General features: G+C 40.8%; 1 protein-coding gene and 2 pseudogenes across 1 annotated transcript; 1 reads left to right on the forward strand and 2 right to left on the reverse strand.

Annotated features, from left to right (window-relative positions):
- The first annotated feature begins 111 nt into the window (after nucleotides 1-111).
- Nucleotides 112-3,682, forward strand: LOC130699621 (uncharacterized). The gene is given in 3 exon segments (XM_057521863.2): nucleotides 112-250; nucleotides 310-418; nucleotides 476-3,682. Coding segments are annotated over 2 exon segments (3,171 nt in total). The 5' UTR covers nucleotides 112-250; nucleotides 310-315; the 3' UTR covers nucleotides 3,544-3,682.
- A 2,037-nt stretch (nucleotides 3,683-5,719) lies between these two features.
- LOC130699577 (uncharacterized) lies at nucleotides 5,720-9,029 on the reverse strand (annotated as a pseudogene).
- A 1,024-nt stretch (nucleotides 9,030-10,053) lies between these two features.
- Nucleotides 10,054-12,740, reverse strand: LOC130699578 (uncharacterized; annotated as a pseudogene).
- Nucleotides 12,741-14,268: the final 1,528 nt, after the last annotated feature.

Consider the following 14,268-nt stretch of genomic DNA (forward strand, 5'->3'; position numbering starts at 1 on the left):
TCTCTCCTATTTTCCCTTTTATCGACAAGCCTCTCTGGCAACTGCACTTCATTGGGTCAGGCAGCATTGTCGGCCGTGTCACGCTCTTGCTTCGCTGCTCGCGTGCAGCGCTCTCTATTCGGCCGGTATAAATAAAGTGACAGCTAGTTGACACAAAGCAATCGTGACCTACTTATTCAAGACATTAAGACCTCAACGACCGTAGGCCCCCATTGGATATTTTTCAAGTTGCGTGGATAACTAAGGAAAAGTAAGGCATCCAAAATTCAAATTTTTAAATTTTAAAACAACTTTTTGAATATTTCATAGTTGATTATGTCCTGTGATATCAGCACGCAAGTTTTGGAAATACCCACATTGGGACGGCCTTTCAAATTGGGAACGCTTTACAACGCACGGACAGATGAAATTATCCCAGGTAAATCAAATCCCTAACAGAAATCAAAATGCCTAATAATCCCCCCATTATCGACAGGCAATCCGCTTTGGTCCGATACGGAATTAAAGATTTGCAACATTACCCGCAATGAAAGCGCAATTTTTTCGTTAATCGCACCGGGTCAATTAACCGACAAATTTCACGAACTGAATGTCAACGGTTCGCTTCAAATCAATATATTAACGGGATTGGTCGTACCCAAAGGGCCGGCTGATTATTTAACAAAAAGAAAACAAACGTTCCACGAATCAAATGTTCACGTCCGATGCTACCGCAATACCGCACTCAAAGAAGTCCCCACTCATCTCTTAGAAGATGATCAATTTTGCTACTCGGACATAGCAAAAATAGGCAAGAATGGCACGGCCACTCACGTCGTGACTCAAATTCAATACGGATCCGAATCGACGTTCACTTTAACAAAGAAATACAAGGACGTGAAAGATGAACAGGAAGCAGCTGATCAATTATCCAACTACGGCGGTCATTTACTCGAAGTTCTTAGAGGTCAAACGATGACAACAAACGGCAACAAATCAAATGTTGAATGTCTCTTTAAAAGCGATTTCCCACTGCCGAAAAATGTGAAATGCCCAACAACGTACGAAGAAGCCATTAAATTCGCCGGCAAGTTTACTCAAATCTCGTCTGACTCGATGGCCAAGGACGGCCCAGCTGGAAACGAGCCACTTGGCGTGCCCTGTATCGTTTGGCTCTACCCGTTGGTACTCTTGCCAGCTTCCGACGGAGCACCGGCTCTTAAGAATGAAATTAACCGAACTCTGGCGTCAGAGTGCGTCAAACACATGCAGGGCTACGAAGAGGTGGACACGAAACTCGATTACATGCTCAACGATCCGCTCGTGGTAAAATTAAATCCCTTTCACGAGAAATTGCAAGATTTTAGACAGCATTTCAGCTCTTTCCTATCAGAACTCAATGCGAAATTAAGAGAAATGAACTTCAACATCCGCTGTGGCTTAGACACGGTGGCATCATTTAAAAAACTGATGGGACGTATGGGCAACGAGCAATTCGCCTACAATCCAAATCGTTTGAACGTGTGGCTGGAAGACAAACACAAGGAGCTCTGCGCGATGAGGAAATTTCACGAGCAAATAACAACCCATCAGCTGGTGTACACAGACACAGTCATGCTCTTCCCCATGGCCGACATGCTACGTAAACAAACGGCAAAGTTTACAGTACGTTTCGCTTACCAACTCGCGTTCGCATCGCTGGCACGTCCCGAGCCTTTCCTCGATGTCGTCAAGAATCAAACGCTGCACACCGATGTCAATGAAGATCCACCTGAAAATGAAAAATTGTGGTGTGAGATGAAAGATGTTGTCAAACGGATCGAAAAAGAGATCAACATTTTCGCGGAATTAATTCAAGAAAAAACAGATGCTAAAGGATTCGCATTCGCCATAACCGCACCCGACACGTACATTGAACTCAGTCCATCTGAAATCGATGCAAATACAGATTTCAAAATGACAGAATTCAGGATTATAATTACAGAAGACGATTCAGATTCCGATTCGTCTGTCGTTGTCCATCGGAAGCAGATCCATCATCATGGATGGGATGCCCTGCACATGTTATGTCGCCATTACCCGATCGAGAAATTGATGGACATTGTTCGACTTTTAGTTGATACTGAAATTGAAAAATCATGGGACAAATGTGACCCTCTGCTCTCTCTAGTCCGTTTTTACACCAAAGATAATTTAATCGATTTCATTCGGATCTTTCTCGAACGTGGAATTGACATCAATTGCAAGGACCTCGAAGGATGGAACGCGCTCATGTCCTTATGTCAATGTTACAAACACAATTACACCTACAAGTTAATCGACATTGTTCGATTATTCCTCGAAAATGGAATCGACGTCAATTGCAAAACGAAAATTGGCAACAACGCGCTCTACTTGTTGTGTCGCAACTATCACAAAAACGATTTGCTCGACATTGTTCAATTATTTCTAGAGAGTGGCATCGATGTCAACAGTAAAAATAACGACGGCTGGAACGCCCTCCATTTCGTTATTGAATATTACCACGAAGAAGACATGATTTAATTTGTCCGCCTGTTGATTGAAAAAGGCATCGATGTCAATTGCAAAAACAACGACGGATGGAACGCATTACTTGCGTTATGTCGAAATTACGGCAAAGATAATTTCATTGACATATTAAATCTGTTGCTGGGACGCGGGATCGACATCAATTGCAAGGACAGATTCGGAGAAAACGCTCTTCATTACGTATGCACGTTTTGTTGTCAAGACTACGCGACGGAGATTATGGAACTGCTCATCGCAAGTGGAATCGACGTCAGCAGCAAAACGGAAGAAGGATGGAACGCTCTGCTCTTATTATGCCGCAATTATCAAAAGGACGATTTAATTATCGAAATTGTCGAATTATTTATCCAACTTGGAATCGACGTCAATTGCAAAACTCTCGATGGATGGAATGCCCTCGTCGTTCTCTGCCGCTATTACAAAAGAGATAATCTAATTGGAGTTGCAAGGCTTTTAATTAAACACGGAGTGAATGTCAACTACACGACATTTGACGGTTGCAACGCTCTCCTTCACGTTTGTCGTTATTATTTGAAAGATAATCTTTACGATATCGTTAAATTGCTATTGGAAAATGGGATCGATGTCAATTGTAAAAGCCATGCGGGATTGAACGCACTCCATTACCTCTGTCAATACGGCCCCAGGAAAAATGTGATAGAAACCATTCGATTATTAATTGAAAATGGAATTGACGTTCACTGGAAGGCCAAAGACGGTTGCAATGCGCTCATCGCCTTGTGTCGTGAATGCGAGAAAGAAAATTTGGCTGATATCGTTCGATTGCTATTGGAAAAAGGAATCGACGTGAATTGCAAAGATAATGAAGGATGGAATGCTTTACATTTCGTCTGCCGAAAATGTCCAAGAGAAAGTTTATACGCTGTTGTTCGATTGTTGATAATTTACAACATCGACAAGAGCGTGATGACGATCGGATTAGCAAGTGCACGTTCCTTCCTTCTCAATCGCTACACCGAGTACGACGTTAAAGATGTTATTCAAATGCTGTAAAAACGTGAGATTTCTTGTACTATAATTTAAAGTCTGTTTGCGATATTGTTGGCTTGAACCTGCTTAATCTTTATAACTGTCATTTTTGTACTTAATACATGATTGTGTTTGGCGAGGTATACGATGGTTCCCTCCTCCCTACATTTTGGCAGACTCGAACTAACAAAGGAAATTCTAGGGGTATCATCCGACGATGAATAAAAGTAATGCATATCTCTTAAGACAACAAATGGAAAAAGGCAAGAATAAAATTATACACTAACCTGATGAAGGAAAACTTGTGCCAAAGTTTTTGCATGATAGCTGCTAAACACCGTAGTTCACCAGAAGATGCATCACTGTTGGGGTGGGCAGACTTGAAGTGGGTCTAATCTTCTTCTCACTTACTGGATGCTTTTCTTTGGTCTCATCAAAACCCTCAAACACAATGAAAATGAATGTGGGGTTTTAATCATTCCACTTGATAAACGGATTCTTATGACTTACATTAATATAAAGAAACAAGTATCAGGACAAAATACAGGTCAAATATAGGTAACTCATTATTACTACCAGATGGTAATTCATGACTCCCTATAGAACTTTTCACCTGTCTCATTATGATGCTCTAAACAAAAATGAATGAATGAGAACAATGAATCACCCACTTAAACCAAACATTACCCATAATCAATTTGTAATACTGCATTACCTACTGCTCGGTTAGAGACTAGTTCAGGGAAGTATTAGCTCACAGTCAACTTTTTCCCTGACGAAACTTTGATTCCAAATGACAAGCTAATGTGATGGTAGAACCCAAAGTGGAAAACCTTTAGCAGTTATCATACAATACAATAGCACATTTTACGGTACTTAATAAGCTTAATGATACCTCATTTTCTTCGATTTTGGACAGGAATCTTCATAATATGGCTTTGTCACTTACAACAGTTCAATTGCATTTTCTGGTAGCACCATCGTCTCTGCTTGGGCTAATCGTAATCTTGTGCTTCAATATACCAGGAATGAGGTGTGAATATACTGCAAGGTATAAAAAATGTTACCATCTTGATTAAAAAAGCAACATATGAATTTATCACCATTTCTTCGGATTATCTACCACGAAGCACATTCGTAAACCAAGTAAATGCGTCACGTGGCAGGTTACCGCAGACGAACATGAAGCACAAGAACCATCGATGATACTTTCAAAGGCAGAAATATGTTTGACTCATGCAGCAAAAATATAAAAAATGCTAAAATGGTATTTGTTCCTTATGTACTTGCATTTCAATCGTTTCCTTTGTTCTTGCTCCATAAAGAGGACTGCTATTTCAAAAAACGCTCCATTTAATCCAGCTCAGCAAAGAATTTTTTGCAGGAACCTACTTCCATAGCGACTACAAAGCGAATGATTGAGTTAAGAAATAATAAAAGCTATTTTGTATCTACGTTGCCATCACGTTTAAAATAAACTTTCAATTTTTGATGTATTTTTTCCATAAAGTTTAGGTTTATTGCTTGTCAACGCATTTTAAATTCTTTACAAATTACATTTTCTTCGTTAACATTATTAAGTAATAAGTGACAGCGCCAAATACTTCCTGCTTTCTCTAACCGAGCAGTGGATATAATAATGATTACAAATTATTATTTTTGGCTCTGCTTTTGGTGTCCCAAGTGTTTGATTCATCTTGTTCTTTCATTCATTCATTTTGTTTAGAGCACCGCCATAATTGAGTGGTTCTATAGATGGAGTATGAATTACCATCTGGTAGTAATAATAGTTACCTATATTTGACCTGTATTTTGTCTATCTTGTTTCTTTATATTAATGTAAGTGAGAAGAATGATTAAAACCATTCATTTTCATTGTGTTTGAGGGTTTTTTTGATCAACCAAATAAAAGCATCAGTAAGTGAAATTGAAAGTTTATTTAAACCCACTTCTCTGCCCACCCCAACAGTGATGCATCTTCTGGTGAACTACGGTGTTTAGCAGCTATCATGCAAACTTTTGGAGCACAAGTTTTCCTTCATCAGGTTAGTGTATAATTTTATTCTTGCCTTTTCCATTTGTTGTCTTAAGAGATATACATTACTTTTTATTCATCGTCGGATGATACCCCTAGAATTTCCTTTGTTAGTTCGAGTCTGCCAAAATGTAGGGAGGAGGGAACCATCGTATACCTCGCCAAACACAATCATGTATTAAGTACAAAAATGACAGTTATAAAGATTAAGCAGGTTCAAGCCAACAAGATCGCAACCAGACTTTAACTTATAGGACAAGACATCTCACGTTTTGACAGCATTTGAATAACATCTTTAACGTCGTACTCGGTGTAGCGATTGAGAAGGAAGGAACGTGCACTTGCTAATCCGATCGTCATCACGCTCTTGTCGATGTTGTAAATTATCAACAATCGAACAACAGCGTATAAACTTTCTCTTGGACATTTTCGGCAGACGAAATGTAAAGCATTCCATCCTTCATTATCTTTGCAATTCACGTCGATTCCTTTTTCCAATAGCAATCGAACGATATCAGCCAAATTTTCTTTCTCGCATTCACGACACAAGGCGAGAGCGCATTGCAACCGTCTTTTTGGCCTTCCAGTGAACGTCAATTCCATTTTCAATTAATAATCGAATGGTTTTTCTATCACATTTTTCCTGGGGCCGTATTGACAGAGTGTGAAAGCGCGTTCAATCCGCATGGCTTTTACAATTGACATCGTTCCCATTTTCCAATAGCAATTTAACGATATCGTAAAGATTATCTTTCAAATAATAACGACAAACGTGAAGGAGAGCGTTGCAACCGTCAAATGTCGTGTAGTTGACATTCACTCCGTGTTTAATTAAAAGCCTTGCAACTCCAATTAGATTATCTCTTTTGTAATAGCGGCAGAGAACGACGAGGGCATTCCATCCATCGAGAGTTTTGCAATTGACGTCGATTCCATGTTGGATAAATAATTCGACAATTTCGATAATTAAATCGTCCTTTTGATAATTGCGGCATAATAAGAGCAGAGCGTTCCATCCTTCTTCCGTTTTTGCTGACGTCGATTCCACTTGCGATGAGCAGTTCCATAATCTCCGTCGCGTAGTCTTGACAACAAAACGTGCATACGTAATGAAGAGCGTTTTCTCCGAATCTGTCTCTTTTAATTGATGTCGATCCTGCGTCCCAGCAACAGATTTAATATGTCAATGAAATTATCTTGCCGTAATTTCGACATAACGCAAGTAAGTGCGTTCCATCCGTCGTTGTTTTTGCAGTTGACATCGATGCCATTTTCAATCAACAGTCGAAAAATTCAATCATGTCTTCTTCGTGGTAATATTCAATAACGAAATGGAGGCGTTCCAGCCGTCGTTATTTTTACTGTTGACATCGATGCCACTCTCTAGAAATAATTGAACAATGTCGAGCAAATCGTTTTTGTGATAGTTGCGACACAACAAGTAGAGCGCGTTGTTGCCAATTTTCGTTTTGCAATTGACGTCGATTCCATTTTCGAGGAATAATCGAACAATGTCGATTAACTTGTAGGTGTAATTGTGTTTGTAACATTGACATAAGGACATGAGCGCGTTCCATCCTTCGAGGTCCTTGCAATTGATGTCAATTCCACGTTCGAGAAAGATCCGAATGAAATCGATTAAATTATCTTTGCGTAAAAAAACGGACTAGAGAGAGCAGAGGGTCACATTTGTCCCATGATTTTTCAATTTCAGTATCAACTAAAAGTCGAACAATGTCCATCAATTTCTCGATCGGGTAATGGCGACATAACATGTGCAGGGCATCCCATCCATGATGATGGATCTGCTTCCGATGGACAACGACAGACGAATCGGAATCTGAATCGTCTTCTGTAATTATAATCCTGAATTCTGTCATTTTGAAATCTGTATTTGCATCGATTTCAGATGGACTGAGTTCAATGTACGTGTCGGGTGCGGTTAGTGGCGAATGCGAATCCTTTAGCATCTGTTTTTTCTTGAATTAATTCCGCGAAAATGTTGATCTCTTTTTCGATCCGTTTGACAACATCTTTCATCTCACACCACAATTTTTCATTTTCAGGTGGATCTTCATTGACATCGGTGTGCAGCGTTTGATTCTTGACGACATCGAGGAAAGGCTCGGGACGTGCCAGCGATGCGAACGCGAGTTGGTAAGCGAAACGTACTGTAAACTTTGCCGTTTGTTTACGTAGCATGTCCCATGGGGAAGAGCATGACTGTGTCTGTGTACACCAGCTGATGGGTTGTTATTTGCTCGTGAAATTTCCTCATCGCGCAGAGCTCCTTGTGTTTGTCTTCCAGCCACACGTTCAAACGATTTGGATTGTAGGCGAATTGCTCGTTGCCCATACGTCCCATCAGTTTTTTAAATGATGATGTCTAAGCCACAGCGGATGTTGAAGTTCATTTCTCTTAATTTCGTATTGAGTTCTGATAGGAAAGAGCTGAAATGCTGTCTAAAATCTTGCAATTTCTCGTGAAAGGGATTTAATTTTACCACGAGCGGATCGTTTGTAACGAGTTTCGTGTCCACCTCTTCGTAGCCCTGCATGTGTTTGACACTCTGACGCCAGAGTTCGGTTAATTTCATTCTTAAGGGCGGTGCTCCGTTTTCGGAAGCTGGCAAAGGTACCAGCAGGTAGAGCCAAACGATACAGGGCACGCCAAGTGTCACGTTTCCAGCTTGACCCGTCCTTGGCCATCGAGTCAGACGAGATTTGAGTAAACTGCTGCCGGCGAATTTAATAGCTTCTTCAAATGCGTTGTTGGGCATTTCACATTTTTCGGCAGTGGGAAATCGCTTTTTAAAGAGACATTCAACATTTGATTTGTTGCCGTTTGTCATCGTTTGACCTCTAAGAACTTCGAGTAAATGACCGCCGTAGTTGGATAATTGATCAGCTGCTTCCGTTCATCTTTCACGTCCTTGTATTTCTTTGTTAAAGTGAACGTCGATTCGGATCCGTATTGAATTTGAGTCACGACGTGAGTGGCCGTGCCATTCTTGCCTATTTTTGCTATGTCGAGTAGCAAAATTGATCATCTTCTAAGAGATGGTGGGGACTTCTTTGAGTGCGGTATTGCGGTAGCATCGGACGTGAACATTTGATTCGTGGAACGTTTGTTTTCTTTTGTTAAAATAATCAGCCGGCCCTTTGGGTACGACCAATCCCGTTAATATATTGATTTGAAGCGAACCGTTGACATTCAGTTCGTGGAAATTTGTCGGTTAATTGACCCGGTGCGATTAACGAAAAAATTGCGCTTTCATTGCGGGTAATGTTGCAAATCTTTAATTCCGTATCGGACAAAGCGGATGTCGATAATGGGGATTATTAGGCATTTTGATTTCTGTTAGGATTTGTTACACGGGATAATTTCATCTGTCCGTGCGTTGTAAAGCGTTCCCAATTTGAAACGTCCCAATGTGGGTATTTCCAAAACTTGCGTGCTGATATCACAGGACATAATCAACATGAAATATTCAAAAAGTTGTTTTAAAATTTAAAAATTTGAATTTTGGATGCCTTACTTTTCCTTAGTTATCCACGCAACTTGGAAAATATCCAATGGGGGCCTACGGTCGTTGGTCTTAATGTCTTGAATAAGTAGGTCACGATTGCTTTGTGTCAACTAGCTGTCACTTTATTTATACCGGCCGAATAGAGAGCGCTGCACGCGAGCAGCGAAGCAAGAGCGTGACACGGCCGACAATGCTGCCTGACCCAATGAAGTGCAGTTGCCAGAGAGGCGTGTCGATAAAAGGGAAAATAGGAGAGAAAAGCTTGGCTCTTTTTTATTAATAAATCACGGGGTCACGTGATGCGAGAACCCGTAACTTTCATTGGCTCAGTCACGGAACCTTTTCAAGGTTTCCTTATTTTCTTTTGTTATTTTTAGACAAGCCCCCACACCCTGATTGCTAGTCAGGAAAAAGAAAACAAGGGTCGTTATACTTGAGCCTAAAAACAACCTCGTCTCGCTTGGGGAGGTAATCAGACTCGATTTTTCTACGGTCCGGCGCTAGGGGCGGGTCGCGTGTCATTTGTTTCGGCTTTCTTGTTTTTTCATTTGTCGGAACAAATGAGCCACGCAATCGTTCGAATATAACTAGCAATTTTATTCTTCTAATTAAATGTAGAGATGCGTAATTGTTGAATTATTGAGAACAATTGAAAGGGACGTCGTTGCCAGTTTGAAAGAATGCGGACGCTACAAGATCACGTCAAAGCTCTTGAAATGCCTTTAACGTTAACGACCTCGAACGCAGCGATTTCTTTCTTTTCAAATTCTAGCTCAACCGTCATCTCTCTTTCCACTTATCACTTGCAGAATGCCAAGGGTGTTAGCCGTCGTCCAAAACCAGTGGCGACTTTCGATAAGGGCATGCGAACATTGTTACAGAATTAAAATCAACGCGTTTAATAGCTGAAAACAATGTTTTGATCATTTACCCCTGTATGTAAATCGTGTATTTCAAATAGGGTAAATGCTATACGTTCGAATCTAAAATATTCAAAATTTCTTTAATACTTTCTTCTTTGTAACGACCTAAGAGACAGATCGGGCAGTACCGATTTTACCTCCAGTCGTCACTGCGTTCGTGTTGATTTTGTGCTGAAAATTAAAAGCGGAATGAGTTCTAGCATGTTCTTTTTGCGTTGATATCGGTACACGTTGTGCAGGGCGTTCCATCCGTCGTTGTTTTTGCAATTAACTGAGATTCCGCTATCGAGTAGCAGTTGAACAGTTTCAATTAAATTATCGTTCTGATAATATCGGCCGCACGCGAAATGGAGGGCGTTGCATCCGTTGTTCGTCCTGCTATTGATATCGATATTATAATCTAACAAGAGTTGAACGATGTCTGCGACGTTGTCTTGCTTATAATATCGACAGATTAAATGGAGAGCGTTCCATCCTTCATTGTTGGCCCAATTAACGTCGATGCCTTCCTCGAGAAAGAGTTGCACTAAATCAATTAGATTGTCGTTGGGGTAATATCCAATATTTAAGAGGGCGTTCCATCCTTCGTTGTTTGTAAAACTTGCGAAAATGCCACTATCGAGAAGCAATAGAACGATTTCGATGAGATTATCGTTCGAATAATAGCGACACACGTTATGGAGAACGTTGCATCCGCTATTCGTTTTGCAATTGATTTCAATGTTTTTATCGAGAAGAAGTCGAATAATTTTGATGAGATTATCCCTCTTGTAATATCGACACACTAAATGCAATGAACTTCGCTGTTCTTGCAATTGACGTCGATCCCTCGTTTTGAGGAACAATCGAACGATTTCGATTAAATTATCTCTTTCGTAATATCTGCACACTAAATAGAGAGCGTTCCATCCTTTCAAGGTTCTTACAGTTGACGTTCTTACAGTCGAATGACGTCGATTAAATTTTTCTTGTCGTAATAGCGACACAGGAAGTGAAGCGCATTGTTGCCGCCTTTCGTCTGATAATTAACGTCCACCTTTTGAGCCAGAAACAAGCGAATGATGCCAAGTAAATTATCCCTCTGATAATTTCGGCAAAAGAAAAGGAAAGCGTTCCATCCGTCCTCGAATTGACAGTTGACGTCGATTCCGCGTTCGAAACAATCGAACAATGTCAAACAGCGTTCTCCTTCTCGTCGTATCGACACACTAAAATGCAACGCGTTTAATCCGCCGTTGGTCTTGCAATTGACATCGACTCCATGTGCGAGCAACAGCCGGGCTATTTCCCAACAAGTTCTCCTTGGTGTAGTAGCGACACACGAGCAGAAGGGCGTTCCATCCGTCGTCCGTCTTGCAATTGATGAGATCCACTCCGCGTTCGAGAAACAGTCGGACCAAGTCGATTAGATTATCTTTGTCGTAGAAACGACACAAGGCGAGGAAATTCATGTGATTCCAATAGTCGGGTATATCGACGTCGGTTAACAGGCGAACAATGTCGATTAAATTGATTTTGGGGTAGTGTTGACATATGATGTCGATGGCGTTCCATCCGTAGCTCTTTTTTTGCTGTTGATGAACGATGATGGACGATTCGTTGTGCTGATCGTGCGCTGTGATGGCGAAGGCAAATTTATCGTCATTTTGTTTTGATTGAATTAATTTAGATATAATTGTTATCTCCTTTTCAATGCGTTTGACAATGTCTGCTTTCGTACCAACGCCATCTGTCGTTAACGTCCGTATTTAGCGTTTGCGTCGCGATGAGATCGAGAACAGGTTCTGGGTACGTTGGCAAGTAAACGCAAAGTTCAAAGCCGAAATTAACGTTGCATTTCATCATGTGCTCTTGTAATATTTCGGTAGAAGGGAAAATAAGACGTTGGGGGAAAGAGTGATGGCCATCTGTTCTTGATACTTCTCATCGTACAGAGTTCTTTGAATTTTTCATCCAGCCAACCTTCGAGCCGTTTTGGATTGAAAGGAAATTGCTCATTATTGATACGCTGCACCAACTGCTTTAAATTGTCGATTTGCATCAAGCCACTACGTAAGTTTACAACCATTTCTTTCAATTCAGTTTTAGGGATTGTTGCGGAATGAAGTGAAATGTGTAAAATGGAAATGGCGTAGCTTTTCGTGAAACGGGTTAAATTTTTTCGCTAGGTGTCGTTGAGCAAGTAATCGAGTTTGGCTTGCACTTGGTCATAGTTATCTATCTGTTGAACGCATTCCAGAATGTCACTCTGAAGTGCATTTTCAGCGCCGTGCGTCGATGCCAATGGATAGAGCCAAGCGATGCAGGGCACACCGAGAGGAGCCTCTTAGCAACTGAATTTGATAATAAACGTGTGAAATTTTTTGCGAATTGCTTGGCCTCGTCGTACGTGGTGAATGTCATCGAAATTAAGAAATCGCCTTGCAATCGACATTGTATGTTAGTTGATGTAATTAGTCTCCTAACACATTCTTCATCTCCGCCGAGAATTGCAATCAAGTTGTTGGCACAGGCTTTTAATAGGCTATTCGCTTCGTGCTCGTCTTCTGTTTCGTCTAGTCTTTTTGTCAAAGTAAAAGTAGCTTCGGCACCGTACTGTATTTTCGTGATGACGTGCGTTGCTGTAGAGTCTGTCGGTGCAACGTTGAGATAACGTATCTTGGCCTCGTTTAATTGGTCGCTAGTGAATTTCTGAGTAGCCGTGCAGTAGTGACATCTGACGTGAACGCTAGTTCGTGAAATTCATTTTTTTCTTTTTCAGATGTTGCCAATGCTGTTCGGTGGGGTCCACTGAGATGCTGATTTGAAGCAAACCTTTCACGCCGAGATCGTCTAATTTTTCGCTTAATTTATCGGAGGGAATCAGGGAATAATTGAAGCCCTCGTTGCAGGTAGTTTGAAATGTTCCTATATCTTCGCTGCACACGGTGTCATCTGTAAAGTAAATCGATTAAATTCAGAAACATTAATTTTTAGGGGGGGGCGGGATTTATATAAATACTGCCTGGCACAGCGATGTCATTGCGATCGTCGTAAAGAGTTCCCAAAGTTAGCTTTCGTCCGAGTACAGGGATCTTCAAAATGTGTCCATTTAAACCATTCGACATTTTCGCGTATTGCCTGAGAAAGTGCACAACAAACAATCACATAGTCAGCATAAACCACTGAGCCTCATCTTGAATCCACGTAAGCGGCACGACGAACACATGACAACTTAGCAAACGGGATGTTGACATGTTCAAGAATTTTGATTCCATTAATCGAGACATGTTTGTTCATTGCCACTTACCAAAGTTGTGTCGGACGAACGCAACTATGTAGCGTTGCACGCAGCGTCCACGTTAGTGGGAGCAATAGCAGATGTTACTATCGGATTCTAAAAAAATGCGGCTGCTTAATTGCGGAAGTTGGAATGCTACACGAAGAGAGAGAGAGAGAGAGAGAGAGAGAGAGAGAAAAAGTTGTCTCACTGAAGGGGGTATCTTGATGCAATCATTCAACGAGGGGACAGGCCGTTAACGAAAAGAATGCCCGTTAGCTTCGTAGAGTAGTTTTGTTGTGTTGCAGTAACTGGAAGGTAAACAGACCAGCTATATTGTGTTTCTTTTAAACATTTTACAGGAAATATAAAAAAAAACTTGGTTTAACTGAATGGTAAAAAAATTTAAGTTTTGTGCTTCGTCTGCTGTAAATAACTTTTAATTTGTATTTTGTTGTAGATTTACGAAGTTAAACGGTTACCCATGGTGGTAACAGTCCTTTGACGTTCTTTTTGTCCGGATATCAGCAGTTCGACAGTTGTAGAAGATTTCCTATGGATGCTAGAGGTATGTTGAGGATTGGTGAAAAAGAAAATTTCGATACACAAGTGTAGAACTAATGCTTTGAAACATTTGCAGGAAAAGTTGCCGAAACCATTTTCTAGCCCTGCCATTTTGAGGAAAAGATGGCCGAACTCTTACCAACAACCAATAGAATTTGAGAAGAACAACAGGCTGGCAAAGAGAAAGGAGTCGCCTATTTCAGTGGCCATTTTGTTTGAAAAGGTGCAGTAGCAACTCGCGTGCTCTGTGCAGCACTGACATGCTCTTTCCCGGAATCCTGGAAATTGATTAGCGATTCATAGCTGACAAGTTATTCGACTATATCGTGGGGAAAATGCAGTCGTTCTGAATTGTAAGGTAACAAATCTAAACACTCTTTTACTTGAGATAACTAGAAAAGTGATTCTTGTTGTAGTATCCATCTGTACAAGAAGGAA

The sequence above is a fragment of the Daphnia carinata genome, chromosome 2, assembly GCF_022539665.2.
Source record: "Daphnia carinata strain CSIRO-1 chromosome 2, CSIRO_AGI_Dcar_HiC_V3, whole genome shotgun sequence".
NCBI classification, from domain to species: Eukaryota; Metazoa; Arthropoda; class Branchiopoda; order Diplostraca; family Daphniidae; genus Daphnia; species Daphnia carinata.